General features: G+C 48.1%; 1 protein-coding gene across 2 annotated transcripts in view; it reads left to right on the top strand.

Annotated features, from left to right (window-relative positions):
* The window catches only part of LHPP (phospholysine phosphohistidine inorganic pyrophosphate phosphatase), a 72,431-nt gene that overhangs the window by 21,121 nt on the left and 27,984 nt on the right, over positions 1-23,326 (top strand). Inside the window, exons 6-7 of one of the 2 annotated variants that reach the window (XM_057417379.1) lie at positions 4,094-4,185; positions 4,800-4,993. In XM_057417379.1, coding sequence (XP_057273362.1) covers positions 4,094-4,185; positions 4,800-4,830 — 123 coding nt within the window. In that variant the 3' untranslated portion in view covers positions 4,831-4,993. Of the gene's footprint in view, positions 1-4,093; positions 4,186-4,799; positions 4,994-23,326 lie in introns of those variants that run through there. The other variant, XM_057417378.1, reaches the window with a different exon arrangement.

Here is a 23,326-nt window from a genome sequence, read left to right as displayed (position 1 = left end):
AAGGTTACTGAAATGCCTAATTCATATGTTTTAAGGCAGCTGTAACAGTGGATGATTTTTACAGCTTTATAATAAAACCTAAATAATGTTGAGGTTCTGGTAGTTTTATATAATCATAAAAAGTTCTCTCTGTAGCAAATGGTCCTGGTTTAATGGGAGTTATGGCAGGTCATGCTGGAGTGCATAAACTACACATAGTTAAGCAATTCCCATTCCTGCCACCTGCAGGTCTCGCATGGGAGTTAGTGGGGCGTGAGAGCAGAGGGAGGTCACCCCGAGAGGGGCATCAGCATCCCCTCTTTGTTCCCTGGCTACCACAAGGGAAGCTTTTCCATCCCCAGAACGAGTGGGAAGTGGCCAAGGGAAGTTTTAAGTTTGGAGTCCTGCTGAAAGCACATTGAAACCCATCTGGTCTTGCAGCCTGTGGAAACCTGCCCTGGAGGGTTAATGTATTTCTGTGTTTTACCTGCCCTGTTGTACGTTTTCTCCTATCACAGGCACCAAGCCTTTGCATGTTTGATGTAGTTCCAAGGCAGAAACATAATTAACAGTAATACAGGATCCTGAAGCCTCGGAGATTACCAGTTGGACCAGGAACAGGGAGAAAAGAGAATGCATTGTACTTCTTGTAAAGGGATTTAATACATTAATGAAGATTTTGTGTATAAACTTTATTTCCTTATGCCCCTGACACATTTAGCTTAAGGTTATTAAGTCTCTAGCAAGAATCTGTTCAGGTATGAATACGTTTGACTCCAGAAGCATTCCCTGTGTTGAATAGTCTGTTAAAGTTGGCACACTTCTTTCTGTGCATCTCTGCATCCTCTGTAGCCTTCAGCATCCTAAGTACCAGGATCCTGTGCATCTCTGCATCCTCTGTAGCCTTCAGCATCCTAAGTACCTAAGGAGCTTGTGCTAGTAAACATGGAGTCTGGCTGGGGAATACAGGGTGTGTTTATCTTTCTACCTCATTCTTTTCCTTACTCCACGATTCCTTTTCTGATCACTCATTTTTCTGTGGTTTTAGTGAATACCAGACCTCTTGTTTGCACACAAAAAATACCCCAAGGTTCCCATTCACCACCCTAAAGCATCTCTGAAACTTTATTAGCGTTGGCTACTTCTGTGCATGAGAGGAGTCAGTCCCCACCTTCACTCAGCTCTGGGTCTGTGGCCCAGACCACACCAGGCAGATTGCTGACACTGATGGTGATCTCTGTGCCACAGATGTTTGTCCAGGGGGGATTATATTGTGCCTTCCTCCCCCCAAATTCTTGGAGGTCATGTTCATCTCCTCCATTAGCACTGTCAGTCAGAGTTGAGGTTGATGGGGAGTCTTCGAGAGCGGTGGCCTCACTCAGCTTTGGCACACGTGTGCTTTCTTTACTACATGTGTACAACCACACACAACACCCCTCACCAGATATAGGGGCTAGCAAGGTATAAATTACACTCATCTTAATTCTTTGATGATTTGCCTTAAACCAGAGAGAATGTCTCACTTAATTTTTGGCCTTTTTTAGTCAAGTTTTAGCTGATCTAAAAGAAGGACCTTCCATGGACTAACTGATCAGCTTAATGGTGTGATCCCTGTAAAAAACATGAAGACAAGCAGGCATCTTTCAATTCCTGCTCTCAGTGGCTATGTGACCTTTCAGTTTTATCTCTTTCTCTCTCCTCTTACCATATTGCAGTCGGAGGGGAAGTTAAACCCAGGTTTGACAGGTAGGGTTTTTTCATTTCCCTCGGCAGCACACCTTTTGACCCCTATCTTCTTGCCAATGATTTTTTAAATCCTAAATGATTTGGGAATAATTGCTCCTCCTTTAGTGATTATTGCCCTTCACCGATAGTAAATCTGTGAAATCCCTGGGGGCTGGAGTACAGGTTTGTATGCGGATGCCACAAGCTGGCCTGGACAAGCATCGCTGCTCATCGCTGCTCACAGAGCTGCCAGGACTCTTGCAGGAAAACTTGCCCAGACAGGGGAAATACAGCCCCAGGGAACAAGGGAGAGCTGCTCTGCCCCGCTCTGCCCTTCCCTGTTTCCAGAGGAAATCCAGTTTTAGGGTATTGAGAACCCAGGAATGAAGTTGGCTTTGCTGCAGGAATCTCATCCTGAACATCTGGGTTCAGGCTGAGGAAGGGCAGAGAGCAGCTCTGCTTCTGGGTGCTCTTCCCTGTCCTCTCTGGGGAGGTGTTAGAAGGAACTGTATAAGAAGAAGGGATTCTAAACTATTAAATCCAGGCATTGAGAATGATTGTGTATCTCAAAGCATCTTGAAGGGGAGTTGCAATGGGAATTGGAATCCCAGTGCCTAGGAGCAGTGTTGCCGGGTTCTTTGCAGCTCTGCAGGTAACAGTGGGACTGTTCTGTTTTCCTCATCTGTATATGCATGCTTTATTTACTGATTACTTAAAATGAACCCATCATAGAATCCTGGAATGATTTGATTTGGAAGGGACCTTAAAGCTCATCCAGTTCCAGCCCCCTGCCATAAGCAGGGATACCTTCCACTAGAGCAGCTTGCTCCAAGCCCCATCCAACCTGGCCTGACAAGACGTGCTTCTTCTGGGCAGAATGGAGCAAGGGTGGGCTTGTGTAAACTGTTTCCAAATAGACTACTTCAGCGTGGTACTGGACAAATGAGCCTTGACTTGAGAGGGCATCCTCTTAACATCCCATCACCTGAGGGATGATCATCATCCCTCACATGAGCAGTATTACAGAACTACATAGAAGATAGACTGGGCTGCTACCTATTATGTTTAATCTTGCACATTGCACCTGATGTGTTACTCAAAAGAAGAATTAGTCGTTATCAGCTGAAGCCGTTCCAGATGCACTTGCTCATAGCTCATGGTTTATAAATGCTTTCAGAAAATCTTCCGTTCAGCTGCAGCATTTCCTTTATGTGCCGTGTAATACGGGGGAGAAGATTATGGTGTAATTAGATGATTAATAAAAATAGCTCTGGAACTTAAGTGGTTTTACACTTGTTCAGTAGGTTTGATTTAGTACTGCCCAGCAGACTGCTTGCAGAGTGGGAACTGAAGTGTAGGGAACACAGAAGATGAGCTGGTTCTTGTATGGTTGCCTTCTATGTAAAAAGGAGTGTAAAAAAAGAGGACCTTAAAGCTCCTCCAGTTCCAACCCCTGCCACGGGCAGGGACACCTTCCACTAGAGCAGCTTGCTCCAAGCCCCTGTGTCCAACCTGGCCTTGAACACTGCCAGGGATGGGGCAGCCACAGCTTCTCTGGGCACCCTGTGCCAGCGCCTCAGCACCCTCCCAGGGAAGAGCTTCTGCCTAAGAGCTCATCTCAGTCTCCCCTCTGGCAGGTTAAAGCCATTCCCCTTGGCCTGTCCCTACAGGCCCTTGTCCCAAAGCCCCTCTCCAGGTTTCCTGCAGCCCCTTTAGGCACTGGGAGCTGCTGTAAGGTGTCCCCAGAGCCTTCTCTTCTTCAGGCTGAACAAGCTCAGCCCTCTCAGCAGGGATGAAACTAGATTGTCTTTAGTGTCCCTTCCAACCCAGACCATTCTATGATTCTATAATCATCCTGTTACATCATGCAAAACTGAACAAATGAGATTTTACAGTGATTTCCGAATTGCTGCATCAACCTGAGAATGGGTTGGGATCAAGCTCAGCAACTTACACATCTCGCTGGTCACAATCTGAAGCTTATAAGTGGCTTTTAGAATACCAATTTTAGGAATTGTTTAAAAAGATAAGCTTAATTTAAACCACTTGGAGCATGACATAAGTGGGCCGTTAGGACCAGCATAGGCCTAACTTCCTAAAATTCACCATTCCCTTTGACCTGCGTGCCAGATCGCTTTGATTTATGTTCCTGATTACACATCACACGGCTCTGTGCTGCGCTAGTACATTGCTGGAGGAGCTATAGCATGAATTAAATTCAAGGTAGGGTGACTTTTAATCAATACGATGACAATATTATCTTGTTTAATTTGTCTGATGGCAGTATTAAACATCAAATCAAGCTGTTTGTTATGTCAGGGGAGGGTGACGTATGGCAGAAATAAACCTCGCTTGATGCCACTTGTTCTGTATGTCATTGCTTTGACAGGCCATCATGATCGGAGATGATATTGTGAACGATGTAGGAGGTGCCCAGCAGTGCGGGATGAGAGCCGTGCAAGTGCGGACAGGGAAGTACAGGTCAGTGCGTATCCTACACCCTGCGCTCCGTGGGGGAGTCATGGAAAGGGGGGGAAGAACCGCAGGTAATGGTTGTGACAAATCCCACTGTGCTCTGATTGCCTTACAACACATTCCTTTCTGAGAGAAAACGAATTCCACCCTGGAACGTGGTACTTGTTCAAAGGGAGTGCACAAAATCCCATGCCTTTCCCCCAGCCTTTCCTGTTGGTGGCACAGGTTTGCAGTCAACGTACACTTGCATTTGTTGTCTGAACAGACAGCTGCTTGGGCAGCAGTTAGGCTTGGGCGGGTGACAGCATTCTCAGTTGCAAAACACAGCTTAGGGAAACCCTGTATGCACAAAAGTGGCAGGAAGAGGAAGACACGTTGTCTTTCAGCTTCTAATAAGTGTTTGCTGTTAAATTGCTGCTATGATTTCCCCATCGCGGGGCACAGAACTGGAGTGTTTCTTGGGGCTTGCTGCTTTCTTTTCCTGCAGCTGAAGGTGTTGCTCACTTGCTGTAAGACGTGTCTGAAACTTGTAGCAGGGTTAAGATCGTAACGTTTGACTGTCGACTCAGTGCTCTCTCTGGGTTATCGCTCACTGCCTTATGAAGGACTCCGTATGTCAGTTATCTCCTCCAGACAGGTATTCAGCACTGAGATGTCTGAAATGCGTGAGCTGCTTCTCCACTTCTCATCTAATCAGAGTGCAGGCTTCATCTCTTTCAAATGACCCTTCAAACCCTTCTCCATGCAGTTGTCTCCATCATTCTGTGCTTTCATTGACCCAAGAGCTACCTCCCTGCAGCTGCTGATGGGAGACCTGACAGGGCACGGCCCAGGGTTGACTGGCGGAAAATGAAGCCATGATCTCATGCTCAGGCCAGGTTTGTTTGAGGTCATCTCAAGGTGACTCTCCAAACGCAATGAAACATTGGTCCCTATGTTTAGTGTCTGGATTCCATAACACTCCAAATCTCCTCTTAACCATCATCTCCTCTTAACCATAACCGGGGCCTTTTTGAGGTAGGTTCAGCAGCACCATCTGTCAGTTGGTAGGTTTGCAAATACTGAGAATGTAAAAGAAGGATGCTCTTTTTGGGAGGGATGCAGCACGTGAGAATGGTGCTTGCCATGGGCTAGCTGAAAAGTTACTGCGTTAGTTTTCGAGTAATCTGTTTCTCAGGTTTCCTTCTAGTTTGTGTGAGGTGATGAAATAATACCCAGTGCCTTAAATCTGATGGACCAGTAAGTGATGATTTCTGAGGAAAAAAGACACACAAGTGTATTGTATTTTGTGTATCTGTAAGGTAGCGCATCTCAAAATCAGTTTTCTACAAGAATAAAGCTCCAAAAATCCACAAGATTAAAAAATTAAGTATAGAGTTTGTGCTGTTGGGATTATTTGTCTATAATCTGTGTAATGCCATTAATTTCCTAAAGGAGAAAAGAAGGATTCAACAGTTGATTCTATTCTGATATTAAGGGGATCACTCAATGAATCTACATCTTGATGTCACTCAGATGCAGGTGTCAGTGAAGGAGGTATCTCTGCACATAGAGGTAAATTAGACCTTTGTGCTAAACAAATATCTCCTGTGATGTATTTTGCCCACCACAATATGCCACAGGTGATTCTGCATCCAAACTGTTCAGGCAACTGACACAAACTGTATATACACACACATACACATAAATATGTATAATCATCTGCTGGAAAAACATATCTTGTATCAAGCTTGAGTCATGGTTTCACAGCTGAAAAGGAATCATCAGCTGTTCTAGATGGGGAAAAGAGATTGTTTTGTGCTGCTGTGTTTCTTGTCTTAATGTGTGGTTGCTGTCACCTGAAATAGTGTTCTGTTGTATACAGAGGAGTGTCTCTCTAAAAGTGGTGCCAGACCTGTTGTTAGCAACTGGGAGTAAAATGAAATAGCTCTTGTTTGCGAAGAGAGGTCAGGGATGTATGTCTTTATCGGAATGACTGATTTAGCACTCATGGAAAATCAAAATACACAGTGCATATTGAAAAAGGGGGGAGAAAAACAAAAGAATGAAAGCTGATGGGCATCTTACATTAAAAATAACAGAAAATATTTTTATTTTATGGCTGGCTTAGTTTAAATTCTGCTATATAACATCATGCACAGGTCGTCTCTTGCTTGTGTGGTAATCCTGTCAGAGAGCTGTGTGCTACATCCAAGTACCTCTGGATGGCACCGTTAGTACGGTATTAGCCACAGCTTCGGGACCTCCCCAGTGTCTGAAGCTGGTTTTGCATAGATGTAAAGCACAAAGACCTTGGGATTTGTATCTGCTGAGTGCTGGTGGGGTGGGATTTCAGTTGTGAGAGTCTTGTGGCTATGGACAGGGGTGATCACCCCGGTTGAGCTGTCTCTGTGTTTCTGCTTTGTTCCCAATCCCACCGCAGTGGTGGTGCCTCACTTCAGCAAAACAGAAGCAGAGCTGGTCCGAGAATAAAGTAAAAGATAACAGAGGAACCATCCCAAGGCATTGCTGCAGGTGCATTTACCACTGGGTATGTGAAAATGACATCATTTGACCAAGTTATCCCAGTGAAGGCATTTTGGATGTCGTTCTGTAGGTACAAGGGATCCCGTTGTACCCCTCCAGCCTCACCCAGACGCTGTCCCTGACTGGCCGATGCTGTCACCTCTGGTGCATACATGTGCATTGGGGCAGCTCTCCTTATTTTAGGCATTGGTGCAGTTCACATCGACATCTTTGAGGTCTGGGTTTGTCAATGCAGGGTGGAGGATGTTGGCTTTGCAGGTGGGTCGAGGTCCAGAGGAGAAGCAGAAGGGGTGCATGGAGAGCTGGCATAGCCCCGCACTGCCTCCCTCCATGGGCTCTCCCCTCCTGGCCTCTGCAGGGTCACTTTCTGTGTTGGCTGCTCCGAGGGTGAGATGCAAAGTGAGGATTAAGCTGCTGCAGAAACATTTGGGTTTACATCACCTTGCATGGAGGTCCTGAAAATCAGTTCCTTTGTCCTGATTCTTTTGATCTTTAACGAAATGTGTGGAGATGGTTTCTTTTAGTGTGACAGACTTCACTCCTGCGTCCATACTTATCTTCTCCTCGAATGCACTTAATCTTCCAGCAGGACTTAAGAGTTGAGCTCTTTCTCTGTAGCCAAACCAGACATAGCACAGATTAGTCCATGAAAATATAGAATCCCACACTGGTTTGGGCCGGAAGGGACCTTAAAGCTCACCTAGTTCCACCCCCTGCCATGGGCAGGGACACCTTCCACTAGAGCAGGTTGACCTTTCTGAGGTATAAAATCCAAATGCAGAGGGTCAGTCAGAGGGTCTGCAGGTTTGTCCACCCTCAGCTTGTCCCATCTACAGACCAGGTCATTGCTGCAGACTCTTGCGTGCCGAGAGAAGAAGCTGGTGTTGGGTGGTTCAGCGTTGGGAAATCTGATGCTAATTCCAGAGCTTCTGTGCACACCTGCATGGAGGCCCTTCACAGCAACATCTTTCCCATCTAGGGAAGAACATGTGCAGGGTATGTGCTAATTCCGCTTGCAGCTAATTGGCCTTGACATCAGACCAAACATTTCCACCCTAACTATTGATTCTGCAGTGCTGCGGAATATCCTCGTTCCTCTTTGTAGCGTGCAAGTTAGAGCAGAGAAAAATGACTTTGAGGCTCTTCCAACTGTCTCCCTGCAACACTGGAAACAGTTTTAGGTGCATCAGTGCTTCCTGTTGCAGGTGGTTCTTGGCAGGGTGAAGGAGTTATTTACCCTTCTCCTTGTTGTCATTTACAGGTCTTGATGTAAGTAAAGACCTTTCCATCTCTGGTGTGTGGCAGGAGTCAGGAATGCTCACGGCAGTGGTACTCACTGCCCCTGCTCTCCTGTGGGTTCTGAAATGGTTCCAGAGTCTGGCAATAGGGGTTCATCCCCCCTCTGTGCCCACATGAGGTTTTCGTTGTTTGACTGGAGATTTATCTCATGGCCATGGCTGATGTTGCCGCATCCCTGTGCAGCCTCGCTAAGGACGTAAAGGATGCGCCAGGGATGGAGGATAAAAGGATCAAGGTGCATGAGAGCTGTCATCTCTCTCCTGCTCTGCCACTGAGGGAACTGGGTCAAGTTACTTCATGTTGCTGTTCTTCAGTTTCCCCACTTCATAATTATCCTCGGAGAATAATTATCCTGGCTTTCTTACTAAAGTGGCTTCTGATGTGCTCCTCTTATCTGATGGAAGAAAACATAACAGAATTTGCACAGATTTATGGGTAGTTGTCTTGCCAGAAATAAAAATCCAGACACAGTCGAGTTGTGACAGAGGAAAAAATCCTTTAGGCTGCCATCACCGACTGATAAAGGATGAGACAACCAGGGTGGGTTGTGGTAATAACCTCCTAAATGAAGTTAGAAAGTTATCCTCCAAGTCTTTCCACTCATAGATAAGTTCACAGCTGTCCCTGTGTTAGTCAATGGAAGCTCATGATACCTCCTGCAAAGAAATAGTCACAGCTTAGTGCTCTGCCGAGAAGGAGCATCCTTCCACCCTGCTGTTCTTGCTCGCTGCACTGCCAACCAGTTTGCTGGTTTGTTCACATCTGCTTGATGGAGCCTACAAGCTGTGTGTAATGGGAATGAACAGGTGGAGGCGCTCCCTGTGTGCTGAAAGAGAACCAGGGGCGTTCCGATGGCCTCACAGTCCTGGTAATTACGCCTGTTTCAAGTATGAAATGGAAAGGCTTCCAACCTGTATTTGCACCATAAAAAGTTGCATTGTAATTCCTGTTAACCTCTTAAGCAATGTTTATTCAAGCCTAGTGCCAGCGGGTTGGTTTTCATCTTAGCAGGGTAGCTGATTGCAGTCAATCCTGAGGCGTAGTCTTAACCACCATTTATTGCACATTCACATCAGTTTGCTCTGTCCACATGAGGATCTTCACATGTGTTTATCAGTTTCTGGACCATGGTTTGGTTGCCATAATCTCTGAGTCAGCTCTGAAGAGGAAGTTGAGAGTAAATGCTGCAGTCCCTCAGCACACACCCTCGTCTGGTGACAGCCTTAACTTTTCCCAGTGCATTCAAGCGTCCAGACACAGAAATTATACTTCTGGTATCTGGTACTTTACCAATGAGCAGCCTATGAGAAGGTGTAAGTAAGGTATGAGTTCTTGATGCTGTAAGTATGGTGTTATGGTCCCACCACCCACTTTTCAGCATAGGGTATAGCCAATTGAAATGCAGAATAACCAGTTGCAATGTGTTATTGTTGAGCTCCAACTATTGTTGGACTAAATGACTAATGTAGGTTCTTTTCAGCTGAATTATTCTGTTCGGTTCTGTTCTATTCTATTTGGTTCTATTCTATTCTGGTATATTCTATTCTACTCTACTCTATTCCAGCCTATTCTGCTCTGCTCTTAAATGCAGGTTATACCTGAGCTAAAACACACCTGAAAGGAGTGTTTGGGGGAATAGAGAGTTCTGCTGTGTTGTAGCTAATGTGTAAATTTGATTCTCTGCAGTCTAAAAGAGAAAGGGAGTTTTGGTTGTGGGGTTTTTGTTAGTATTTGGTATTTTTTGTTGGCATTTATTGGTACCGTAAAACACCTCGAGGAGGCAGAGTGAGCTCAGGGCATAGTCATGCTCAGTGCTGTGTGTGTGCTCATGTGCTGTTCTGAACAAATTAGTCTGAATATGAGAAGAGGGATCTGTCTGTGATGAGAGTAGGGACAAGGATAAATAAGGGAGGAATGGATCAGGTCAGTAAGGAAAAGCAATATTACTCAGCAGTCTCAACAGTGCTGCTCTCTAACACTTGACTTTTCCTTAGCGGACCTGCTCTAATCAATTGTCACATCTCAAACCTTTACACAAGGAAGCAGTTTGCATCTTGCAGATCAAGATGGTAGTGACCACATCAGCCTGTGCTGCAGTTTTGCTTCGCCTCTTGCTTCACATCCACACAACACACTGAGCTGAACCCGGGACACTCATGCAGTAGCAGAGTCCAAAACGTTTCCATTTCTCCTCTTCTGAAGTTGATCAGTAAAGCGCTGAAAGAGGAGGAGGTGATACCAGGATCTGCTACTAGAAGCAAGAGGGCCCGAGAGGGCACATGGCTCAGGTGGGCTTGGTGTATGGGACTAAAGCACTTCCAGACCCTCTCTAGAAAGCATCCAAAGGTAATGGCCATTTTGCTTTCACGCTCCTTTGCCCTGGTGTCTCCACGTCTTGGTAGTACATGCTTTTGCTCTTTCAGCCTGGGTTGGCAGCCATCCTCCACCCAACTCACACATCTACACGAGTAACACCGGAGCCCATGGCAGTGGCATTTGTGTTTCTCTCCTCTCTGCAGACAGGTAATTCATGAGCTGAGGTGGGATGTGGAGCTGCCGGAGCCAGTCCAGAGGAGGCCATGGAGGTGCTCCACATCCCTCTTGTGTTGTTGCCCCAGAGCTGGATGCAAGGGGGGATCCCCAGAGCGCAGCAGAGGGGGAGAAGAGTGGAGTGGAAGGGGAGATGTAGGTGCCTTTTCACAGCACCAGCATAAGGCTGCAATAGGAAGGTTCCACAGGGAAGAAGCCTGGGAGGCGGCCTGGATGTGCAGCAGTGTTTCTCAACACTTGTCGCTTGCAGAAGGCTGAGCTGTATGAGCTTGTTCAACATTTGACAGCCCTGATGCATACCATCCCCATCACTAGCTGCTTTATTTCCCTAGAACTGCTCATGAGCATATTGAAATGTGCTGCAGCAGTGGCACAGCTGGGACAGCTGCTCGGTCGTGGCTTCAGTAGAGATTTCCTTCTTTTTACAAGGCAGGTTCCTCTTCTCTGCATGGTTTCTTCCTGTAGTGAAATGTCATCCCAGCTCCTGTGGTTCATGGAGTCCCCTCACTGAGCATCACGAGGAGCATGGCAAAGGGGTGACCGCTGTGGTTGATAAAAGCAAAACAGAGAGTTGTTCTCAAAGGCAGAGAGACACAAACAAGAGGGAGGCCAGCCAAGAGAGCTGCTGATGTAACTCCCTTGGAGCAAATGGTTCAGTATCTGGAATTTAATCTCCTGGCTTGGGCTCCTGCTCACACTGTAAACAAGCTCAGGAGCCACAGTGCTGGAGCAGTACCGTGTGCTGGCACCCTGCGTGCACAAAACAACTGAGAGCACCTCCCATGTGGAGACAGCTGAGAACATTGGGGCTGTTCAGCCTGGAGAAGAGAAGGCTGCGTGGAGACCTCAGAGCAGCCTCCAGTGTCTGAAGGGGGCTACAAGGATGCTGGAGAGGGACTCTTCATTAGGGACTGTAGCGATAGGACAAGGGGTAATGGGTTCAAGCTGAAACAGGGGAAGTTCAGGTTGGAGATAAGGCAGAAGCTCTTCCCTGTGAGGGTGCTGAGGCGCTGGCACAGGGTGCCCAGAGAAGCTGTGGCTGCCCCATCCCTGGCAGTGTTCAAGGCCAGGTTGGACACAGGGGCTTGGAGCAAGCTGCTCTATGGAAGGTGTCCCTGCCCGTGGCAGGGGTTGGAGCTGGATGAGCTTTAAGGTCCCTTCCAACCCAAACCATTCTATGATTCTATGAGTATTCAGGCTTTAGTACTGGAGATGGGGAGGCTGTGAGCTGCACAAGCTTCTGCACTTCACACACTGCAGCCACAGGGCCCTTATTCTCCATCCCCTGGGCTGCTGCCGGTTCCCGGTTTGTACTGGAGGGGATGTGTTCCTCACCGTGTGGAATTCCAGAGCGCGGGATGCAGGCAGCCGTGCTCCGCAGGGCCCGATCCCATGCAGCCCCTGGCTCTGGCTTTCCAGTTGCACTTTGTGGATGGTGGGAGCCTGAAGTGGTTTTCATCTTGGTGTGCTGAGCAGAGCAGCCGCCTTCCTGCCTTCCTAAGGGGCTCCTGTTCTGCAGAGCCCCTCCACTTGCCACAGAGCCAAGCTCTGTTACAGACCCCAGCAGGCGTTTGCAGTGGGATAACACGAAACGTTCAGCTCAGTCCTTGACTGCATGACACTGAAATCAGGCCTAAAAATAGAGCCATGTCTGACCCTGAAGTGAAGGATTTTCACTCGTAAGCCAGCCTGGCGCCCGCCCAGGTGACATCATCTGGAGAGGAAGTCGGAAAAGCTCCCAGATTTGTTGCTTTCAGTGCGGAGTGCTAAATGTGTGTGTCAGTGGGTAAGCAGGAGGCTCACTTGCTGTGGACGTGAGCTGGGGGAAGGAGGGATGGGGAAGAATCAGAGAATCAGAGAATCCCAGCCTGGTTTGGGTTGGAAGGGACCTTAAAGCTCACCCAGTTCCAGCCCCTGCCACAGGCAGGGACACCTTCCACTAGAGCAGCTTGCTCCAAGCCCCTGTGTCCAACCTGGCCTTGAACACTGCCAGGGATGGGGCAGCCACAGCTTCTCTGGGCACCCTGTGCCAGTGCCTCAGCACCCTCACAGGGAAGAGCTTCTGCCTAAGAGCTCATCTCAGTCTCCCCTCGGGCAGGTTAAAGCCATTCCCCTTGGCCTGTCCCTACAGGCCCTGGTCCAAAGCCCCTCTCCATGTTTCTTACTCATCAGCCCAGTGATGTCTGGTGATATTAATGACGGTTGTGGTTTGAGTCTAAGTGATTTAGACTTGCAAGTGCATGGATACTGCTCACAGTGGCCATGGAAGCATCCGACATGCCAGGTATTGAGTGACCTCCCTTGGTTTCAGCTCTCTGATACTAGAAAGCGACTTTGCTCAGACTAACCTTCAGGGATTTGATCCAGATCTGTGCTCAGGTAGCATGGATGACCTTACTGCTGCTGTTCTAAATCCAAGCTGCTTCAAATACGATCCTCATGCTTCTGTGCTAAGCTTCTTGTTCTTTAAAAGGGATGGTCTAAAAAATGCAGTAGGCATTTTTCCTCTGAAACTTGATGTCTTTTCCGCTCTGGATGCTGCCAGGCAACTCCTATGCTCATCCTCTAATGAGGACACCTTTACCTTGGTGTGCTGGTGAGTGCACACTGGAATCTGAAGCTCTCTTCAGATGGCGAGAGCTCAGTGTGGTTTTTACATGGGGTGTCTCTGTTGCCTGTTACCCTTCTGCCTTTTAAATTCTCATTACATATTTATAACAGCAAAGATGCCTAAAGCACAACCGTGGGCAGTGTTTGGTTTCTGAGTCCCAACTGAAGCTGAGGAAGCTGCTGTTGCTGTGTAAACACCGTGGCAAGAGCTGATTTCATGCATCCTGCTGGGCCTTTTTGAACAATACTGATGAGAAGAGGGGGAAAGTTTTACCATATCAATGCCCAATCTGATATGGAACCAATTGATTTGGTTAGAGACTGACGGAAGTGTTGAGGCATCCCAGCCCTTCTTGGGTTTTCATCACAGCACTGAAACTCTTCCTGCAGACAGCCCGGTTTGTAGACATCTGCCACGGCACAGGCACGGACGAGCTGCTTGCCACTTCCTCAGCCTTTGGGGAGGCTTTGCCAGACTAAGCATGAGGATCTGTCTGGTTGTCTGCTGGGAAATGACCAGGCTGTGGCTGCAGAAGTGTTTCGTTGGCATCAACTGTGCCCGTGGAAGGCAGGTGATAGCCCAGGCAGGTTGGGATTGATTTCCCATACCAGGGTTAATTGTATGGCCCAGAGAGGGGCTTGGACAGCTTTTCCATGTTATAGCCATTTTAATGTTCAATCTTGCAGCCCTTCTGACTGAGATGGATCTCTATTTGCAGCTATACTGTGAAAATCCTTAGCTTTTGATCCCTGATACTTCTTATTAAGTACAACCTATTAAAGGTCTTTTCCAACCTAGTCAATTCTATGAAGTAACCATGTGAAAGGCAGGGACCTAAACCTAAGCAGCTGGAATAAATCCCGTGTATGCCAGCAGGGAATGCCAGTCCTGCTGTACATCAGCTGCTCCATTACAGACCCGTTGTTTCACGGGGTGTTAATGGAGCTGACAGAAATGAAATGAAGCACACACTGCTTTTATTCTTGCAGACAGAACTCTTTATTTTGCTTTGCTGCTTGAGATGTTCTAGCAAACACTCCCTTCCTTGTCATCTTTAAACTATGTGGAGAGGTGGGGAGTGGGCTTTTACCAAAGCAAATGGACTTGTGCTTTGAAAAGTCCCTTCCTGCAGTTTTTGCATGACTAGCACTGTGCTCTCGGCACTCCCTGAGCTTCGTTTTTGTACAAAGCTCTATTTCTATGCATATATAAGCTTTTAAAGTTGTGTCTTTAAAAACACATCCCCGGATAGCATTCCTGTAGCTTCACATGGAGATGGGTGCAGAGGGCTTGGGAAGAGGGCTCAGGGGCTGTGAGATGGTGGTCAGAGGTTCTGGCAGACACACAGTGATGACCGGCGCTGCTGAACATAGCACAGGTTGTCAGGTAACTTTCAGATAAAACAATACATGATAAAAGACTGTTACAGCATGAACTCAACCATACTGTGCACTCCTTAATGAATGAATGTCCTTAATGAAACTCTCACGTCTCCTTCCCCACACCAAATCCTCATCTCTCCATCACTCAGAGCAGACACAGCCTCATATATGGGGGACCCACAGAGCAACTCTTTTCCCCTTGGCAGTCACTGATTTCCATGTGGGTTTTTCTACCATGTCTTTCCAGCAGTTAAAATCAGACATTAATGATTTATTTATGGAGCAGGGCTTTGGGGTCCTGCCTTAAATATACTGGCAGAGGTTAAAACTAACACTGGCCACAGGGTCAATTGCTCACACAGTTTGAAAGTAAATGAACATTCCATGTAAACGTGTTGGAAATGCCACTCGTGGCCACGGTGGGGACATCTGTGTGTGCTCAGCTCTGCTACAAATGGACTCCTAGCTGGTCCCATGCAGATGCCTGGAAAACCACAGTGCCCTAAGAAATACATGGGAATCATGATGGAACAGCTTGGCTGAGCCAAGGGAGAATGTGTCCAGTCCCAACAGCACTAACAGCTAAAGCTGCCTACAAGGCTGTGTACATCTTGCCTGCAAAGCAAGTGGAAGAGGAGTGTTCCGAGTGACTCTGACTGAGTTTTGGCCTGTGCTTCCCTGCGTTCCCATCTGCATTCCCGGTTCCCACGGCCTCCGAGCGGTGACAGTGAAAATAACCAGAGCAGCCAAGATGAACTCCCAAGTATTTAGGTTTCTCAGCTGCACCTCCATAAATCTGGCTGATGCTCTGCCGCAGGAAAGGGTCTGGGGTGTTAAATAAATAGACAGTAAATTTCAGAGCCTTTGGTAAAATTAGGATTGTCGTTACTTTCCCATTCCAAGAAGACTGATCTTGGTTATAATGATCCCAGCTCCATCCACGTCTTTTCAATAGCTCGTACACTGATAAATGAAGAGTTCCCTCTCCCAACTGCCTCTCCTTCTCCTGATAGATTCAGTGTGTTCCAGTTGGATGGAGAAACCATTTTTATTCCTTTTACACTTGCTAAGCTATTTCCAGGCACCCAGTGGGCCACAGCACCAGCAGGTGCCTGGAAATATAACTCTTTATAGCAGGTGAGAATCCAGTCCCTTATTTCTAAACTTAAAACAATGTGTTCCACATTAGTGATCTTCCCCAAGCAATGTCCCATGAATGAGCTGGTAAGAAGAAAACCAACTCATTAAGGTTGAGATGAGCTCTTAGGCAGAAGTTCTTCCCTGTGAGGGTGCTGAGGCGCTGGCACAGGGTGCCCAGAGAAGCTGTGGCTGCCCCATCCCTGGCAGTGTTCAAGGCCAGGTTGGACACAGGGGCTTGGAGCAAGCTGCTCTAGTGGAAGGTGTCCCTGCCCGTGGCAGGGGTTGGAACTGGATGAGCCTTAAGGTCCCTTCCAACCAAACCATTCCAGGATTCTATGATGAAGGCAAGCAGTGGAGCAGAGCTATGGGCTTGGAAGCAGTTTTGAGATCATCATTTAATATGACAGGAAAATGCCCGGACTGGGGTTTAGTAACCATTGCTGGTCTGTTTTTGCAGCATGTTAGTAATTGCTGGGCCTGTCTGCATCTGTGGGTTTATGAGCTTGTGCTGCCTTTTGGCTGAGTATTTACTCTTTTCTTACCACAAAAGTAGGTGTCTTTTCCAGTCCAACGTGCCTTGCAGGAGCTGAAATGCATAGCCTTGATTTCCCATTCAGCATTAAAGCACTGAGGGATTTTGGAGCTGTTATAAGCGCACATGAATCCCCAAACAACAAACCATGAAAGAGGAAAATAATGGCCCAAAGAAGAGAGAAGGAAAATTTCCTTTGACTCCTTCTAAGTCAGGGTGTGAGTCCAAGGGCTTCAGGAGCACTGTAAAGTCTTTGTGCTTCATGACACAAGCCAAGTTCTCACTAATAAAATTCAAAGGGCAATTTTCCTTCAGGGCATAGATTCTAATAATATAAAACCTCCTGCATTTTCCTAAACCGCTGTCAGAAACTGGCCACTGTTGAAAGCAGAATGCACCAGTACACCAGGGCTGCCTGTCTGAACTGGTGCCGCAGCTGTCACGTGCTGTATCTTCCTATAGGATCATGCTGGAGGGGTGCGTTGTCACCGGTACCACTGTGTTTTCCCTTGGAAGGCACAAGCTCCAGATGGGTTGGGGAATTGAGGAGGCAGGAGGGAAAGAGGGGTCTGAATGTGTTTTCTGGGGTGTTTCAGGAAGCCTCAGTGCTTTGGTTGCTGAAGCAGTATTGGTACAGTTCCATGTTCCCAGCTCCATTGCTGCCATCCCTGCCTGCCCCTCACCTCGGTGGGTGATGCACGTTAGAATCACAGAATCCTGGAATGGTTTGGGTTGGAAGGAACCTTAAAGCTCATCCAGTTCCAACCCCCTTCCTAAGGTCTTTGTATCTCACTGGTCCTGCTGCAGCCTTGGCATAACTTAGACAAGTGGGTATCTGAGAGCAGGAGGCAGGGTTAGGGGTGGCTTCTGGCTGTGGTGTGGCCATGGATGGAGGAGCGTGCCATCTGCCCATGGCAGCCTCCTCGTGCAGGTCTGGTCCTTCTCCATCCGAAGCTGTTGGGAGCTTTCCCATCACTGCTGAAGAGCTGAAAAAGGTTTTGCAACTCCCACATGTGGCTTTCTTCCTGTATTTTCTATTACTGTTAATCCATTGCACACCCCAGTCACAAGAGGCAGAGGCTTTCTGGAATTCCTGACCTGGGATTGCTTTCAGCTACAAAAACCACTGTGACGTGATTCATGCTGCGCCTTGGGAGGGTGTTTTCATAGAATCATAGAATAGTTAGGGTTGGAAAGGACCTTAAGATCATCCAGTTCCAACCCCCTGCCATGGGCAGGGACACCTCACACTAAACCATGGCACCCAAGGCTCTGTCCAACCTGGCCTTGAGCACTGTCAGGGATGGAGCATTCACAACCCCCCTGGGCAACCCATTCCAGTGCCTCACCACCCTCACAGTAAAGAATTTCCTCATTACATCCAATCTAAACTTCCCCTGTTTAAGTTTGAACCCGTTACCCCTTGTCCTATCACTACAGTCCCTAATGAAGAGTCCCTCTCCAGCATCCCTATAGGCCCCCTTCAGATACTCAGATCACTCAGTATGTCTCAGGATCATGATGCCTTTTAACTGGTACCATTTTAATCTCATAACTGAAGTTATTACTTCACTTTCATGTCAGAAGTTGCTCAGTGAGGCTCTTGAAAGGTTTTGGGAAGGACAGTATGGAGATGTTGAATAGGATGGTCACAGAGGAGGGGTGGAGTAACCTCTTTGCCTTCCATGGGTGCCTTGGACCCTCTGCAGCATGCATTCTTTAGCTCAGAATTCTTCTTCTGCCACCCTCCTCCCACACCCTTGTGCACTAATGTGGCCATTCTTAAGGGCTTTGTCCCTGCCAAAGCACAGCCTGTTACCAAAAGCAAAACACAATTAAGAGGAAGCAGTGGAGTTTGCCATATAAACGTTTAGGGCTTACCCATGCTGCATAATAATGCAGAGCTTCATTTCATCCACACAGATGCTTCCTGGATCAAAAGGAGCGACTGGATCTGATGGGAATGGGTAAACAGCTTTGCAGCTCCCAGTTCCTGCAGCTCAGGTCCCAGTGTCTGTCCCTGCCTGGCTGTGGGTCACTGCTGTCATGAAGGGTGACATGTCTTGGGGGGCACAAATCAGCTCTGGGTGGCTCTGGGCAAACCAGGGCAATGGAAGACTTCCCCCAGTCCCTTCTCTAACACAGGCATCGTGCCCCATGTGTGCACTTCTGCTCTCCTTCCCTTGAAGTTACTGGGTAGGGACCTCCTTGCTACTGGTAACAGCCATTCCCACGCAGTCCCCTTTGGATGCTGTGGGGACATCCGTATCCAGGAAGTCACGCTCTTCTGACCAGGATGCTGTAATACCCAAGTGCCTTGGTGAGGGTTGTTTTGTCCTTCTTGACTCTGTCTGAGGACTGAGGCTGTGTTGGAAGCTTCATTGCAATGAATTCCTCATTCATTTGAGGAATGAGGCTATGCTAAGGGAAGGGTGTAGGGAGAGGTTTGGGGGAAAAGCAGCCCAAAGCATAAGTGGGCTCTGTAGGTGGAAAGGAATCTGGAAGCGGAGAGCTGGACCAGCCCAGCCTGTGCTCCAGGGCCCCTTTATGCTCCCAGCACACCCGCAGCCAGATGGGTTTGTATCCAGGAACATTTTCTGAATGGAAAAGTCCGGAATCCTGTGAGAGTGACTAGAGGGAAACCCCATCTCATATCCCTCTGCAAGGGCACTGCAAGCAGTGGAGACAAGAAACAACTTAGACACAAGAGTAATTGGCAGCATCCTTCCCACTTCTTCCTGACCTTCCCAGTGCTCCATAACTCCATTACTGGCTGTTCCTCTTCTCCAGGCAGCCTGTGAGGTGGCATCGATGGGACCAGGCACGCAACTGGCAGGAGGTGACAACAAACAAGAAGCAACCACAGTGTTAGTCTTGCCTTAGCATTCCTGTATGGAATGGGAGGGCTGTGGTACAGTGTGTGGCTGAGAGTGAATAAAGCACAACCTGCCTGCTGTGTCGACTGGCTAGCAAACTAACTGGATCCCAAGTGGCCATCATCTGGGAAGTGCCTGACTGCCAGTAAATCCAGGAGCTGCTTCTTTATAGGGAACGCCTAGAAGATGGACTGGTCAGTACACCAGCAGTTTTCTATCACAATTAGTCAGTGGGAATTTGGTCAGATCTCTGTATTGCAAAGGTATAGGATGTACGTCTATGGAAATCCTTGACGGGGTGATAGAGTTCAGTCAATCCCATTTGTTGTATGGATCCAGATCTCCGTGGCAGATGTCAACGGAACGCTGGAGGGAGCAAAGCCTATTTTCTGGATCTTTCACACAGCAAGAGGAAAGAGGACCTTCCCAAAGGCACAGCACGATGTGACTGTAAAACCACAGGAGGAGGCAGGGCTGGGTGTATACTCTCTGGAGTAGCCAGACTCCTATGGACAAGACATTCCACTGTCTCCAGAGAGCCATGGGACTGTCGCTGTGTTGTCAAGCTCCTTTCAGAAGACAATGTGGGAGAAGCGTCCTTTACACTGAGATTCCTGTGCCTGCTTTCCAAGTCAGTGCTGGCTCCACATCCAGAGCCAGCCCATGTCGTAGAGCTGGGACACTTGGCAGGGATTTTCCTATCTGCAAATTGTAATTACTGGGACGGGAAAAACCCAACCCTGGGCTAGTCTGGGTCTTATCTGCTGGTGTTCTTAAAGAAAAGGAACACAGAAACACTGAATAAGGAGATAAATATGGTATTTACAGCTTCCTAAAACAGCAGCAGCTCAAAAAGGCACCCCAGGGTTGTTTCTTTGTCTTGCAGAGTGTTTGCATAGAGCATCCTCCAGTAGTTTGGGTACTGCAGGCAGCGTCGGTGTTGCAGAGTGTGGCATCTGACAGCAGCGTCAGCATCAGTGAAACTGCAGTGTGAAATGAGCCTGGCTCTTCCTGTCATGAGCCTGTCTGATGCACTGGGAAGCACACGGGGAGGGAGGGAGGAAAACTTGGTGCCGTGGAGTGACTGGACCAAGTTTAGTCCGTCCTCATGGGAAAATGCCAGGGATTTCAGGCATACCTTCCAAATCTTGTTTCTCCTTCATTCATGGGCAGCAGCCAAGCTTTCATTGCGGAGACTTGTATTTGTACTGGGCTGTAGCTGGAAGTGAAGGAAGCCCTTCCTCCCTTAACTGGCTGCTGTATCCCTCCTTTCCCCTTCTAGGAGGGCCATAATCTCCTCTAGATTGATCCTTACAGCCAGGGGTTCCTCTCCCTTGCCCTCCTTTCCCATGGCAGTGTTCATTCCTTGGGCTCTACTTTCCTGCCTGGTTTTAATGGGCTCACAGCACAGCATGTTTCTGAAAACCTCACTGTACTGTTGGAAGTCCCACAGCATCTATGGACCCTGCAGAACATCACTTTGCAGGATGCATTTTCCAAGCCTGCATCCTGCTTACAGCATCCGGCGGCTCATCGGAGAAGGCCATAATTTAGTGGTCCCCAGCAGAGCAGCAGGTCCCAGGTCGTGGAGCCACCTTTCCAGTAGATGGCATCAAAGGCAGTGAGTTCCTCTGCCTGACCCAGCTCCCAGCTCCCCATCCCTCTGTCCCCACAGTCCCATTTCCCTACAGTGCTAGAACATAGATTCCTTAGAAACCGCAAGCTCTTTGAAGCAGCTGAACAAAAACCATTATAGACCTTCAGGTGCTGGTTTTGATGTCTGAATGTCATTTTCTGTATATACTTTTCATAGGTATATATAATTTTTGCATATATAGTGCCCTGCATAGTAGGAAAAGACTATTTGTCTTCCTTTTCTTTGTGAACCCTGATTAGACCCGATAGTTGTTGGAAGTCATTGACCTACTGGACATGAAGAAATCCCATCTCAACATAAGGACATGGAACTGTTGGAACAAGTCCAGAGGAGGCCATGGGGATGATCAGGGGACTGGAGCACCTCCTGTATGAAGACAGGCTGAGAAAGTTGGGGCTGTTCAGCCTGGAGAAGAGAAGGCTGCGTGGAGACCTCATAGCAGCCTTCCAGTGTCTGAAGGGGGCCTATAGGGATGCTGGGGAGGGACTCTTCATTAGGGACTGTAGTGACAGGACAAGGTGTAACGGGTTAAAACTGAAACAGGGGAAGTTCAGGTTGGATCTAAGGCAGAAGCTCTTCCCTGTGAGGGTGCTGAGGTGCTGGCACAGGGTGCCCAGAGAAGCTGTGGCTGCCCCATCCCTGGCAGTGTTCAAGGCCAGGTTGGACACAGGGGCTTGGAGCAAGCTGCTCTAGTGGAAGGGGTCCCTGCCCGTGGCAGGGGGCTGGGACTGAACGAGCTTTAAGGACCCTTTAATCCAACCCATTCCATGATTCTATGATTCTCAACTCCCACATGTAGGAGTTCCCATGATCAGCAGGTTTATCACACCTGGGCACTCCGCTGCACCGGCATTGACACATTGCATTTAAAATCTGATCATTGACTTACAGTTATTTCTGTTCTCTTTGGGAATGTTTCCAAAATCAAATCCCCTGCATTAGCAGAAGGAGGTCAGGAGCAGCAGGTGGGTCCCTGGTGAAGTTTCGGAGCAGGGAATGTACGTGTAGTTTTCATTTCTAAACTTAGACCCCGGTGACTTTTAAATGTAATGATCGTAGCATACCCTGCCCTTGGGAAGCGTATTTAAGCTGCCTCCCAGTGCTTGCATTAGCCAATAGACTTAGCAAGATTTTATGGATCTATTTTCAACTGAAAGGAAAGGACTGGAATTTCTTCCTGCTGCGTTCATCTATTTGTGAATTGAAAGAAACCAGAAAATGCCTTCCCTTCTTTCCAGGCCATAGATACCATTACATACGCTGGGCCTGACTCTTCACTCCCCACCTGCTCAAGGTAACCTTGGCTGCAGCCAGGAGCAGGCAGGATTTGACCTGTTGTGGTCTGGGGAGCAATGCGAGGGTTTTGGGGGCTTCAGTCCTTGAACTGGATCTGAACCTTCAGTGTATGGACAACTGATTTGAACCTGGACCAGAGTGAAAGCAAGGAAATACTTCATGGGTTTACTGGGTGAGAATAGCAGCTTTCCTTTTGAAAGCCAGGATTCTGTGGTTTGTGGCTTCAGGAAGGTTTATTTGCCCAATAAAACAGCCTGCTTGACAGTACCTGGGGACTTCACTCTAGTGACCAGCCCATAGCCCTTAACTCTCACATGCGGTCCCAAGAGACAGGCGCTGTTCGGCTTTGCATGCACTGAGGAATGAAAGAATAAATAAATAACCCTTCCTGGCCCATGCAATTCACCATTTATAGTCATGTAACCAAATCCTGCATTCTGGGTTCCACAGAGCCAGGGGCTGGCTGGGGCAGGGAGAGGGGATCCTCTCCATCCCAGGGGGAGAAGCCTTGTCCCATGCACGGGACAAAGTCTGTCTGATGGAGAGAGCTAAAAGGATCCTGTGCTCTGCAAAAGCCACAAGGAAGCAGCTCCATTTTGAGTTATCCTTGTCTAGTTTCCACATCATCCATATATACATGTTATAGTTTCATGGAACGGCTTGGGTTGGAAGGCACCTTAAAGCTCATCCAGTTCCAACCCCTGCACAGGCAGGGACACCTTCCACTAGAGCAGCTTGCTCCAAGCCCATGTGTCCAACCTGGCCTTGAGCACTGCCAGGGAACAGAAAGGCCAGAAGGGCTTGGTTTTGTGCTGAGGCCACATAAGGGTGGCAAGTGAGTTTGTTATTTGGCTCACAAAAGGATTCAGCTGCTGTCCCCTGCACTGATGGGGCTCACCTCTTGTGTTTCATGGGTTTGGCCATTGGTTTTGGGGAAGTCTGGAACTCACCTACTTGTTTCAGTGAAGGCAGCACATTACCTGCCTGGAGCATAGGAGCGCTGGGCCCTGGGAGGATGCTGCTTTACAGCCTAATTTGAGCCACCTCATTTGTGTTTCCGATTTAGCAGAGATTAACACCAAAACCTCCTATGTAGTTGTGCCAGGGATCTACATTGAGGGGCGGGCAGTGGTTCAGAGCCACATCGAGAGCACAAGGATGCGTGAGGACAGAACTGCGCTCACAGAGGTTCCACCTCCCTCCTTACGTGCGTTAGGAGATGGCAGAGGTTTGTTGTAAGGGGCTGGGATTTTCCTGCTCACTTTGCTTTATACAAAC

This window comes from Pezoporus wallicus, unplaced genomic scaffold (assembly GCF_028554395.1).
Source record: "Pezoporus wallicus isolate ANWC-B61680 ecotype Strahan unplaced genomic scaffold, APGP_CSIRO_Pwel_v1 contig_8188, whole genome shotgun sequence".
Lineage (NCBI taxonomy): Eukaryota > Metazoa > Chordata > Aves > Psittaciformes > Psittacidae > Pezoporus > Pezoporus wallicus.
This window is presented reverse-complemented; position numbering and strand designations above follow the sequence as displayed.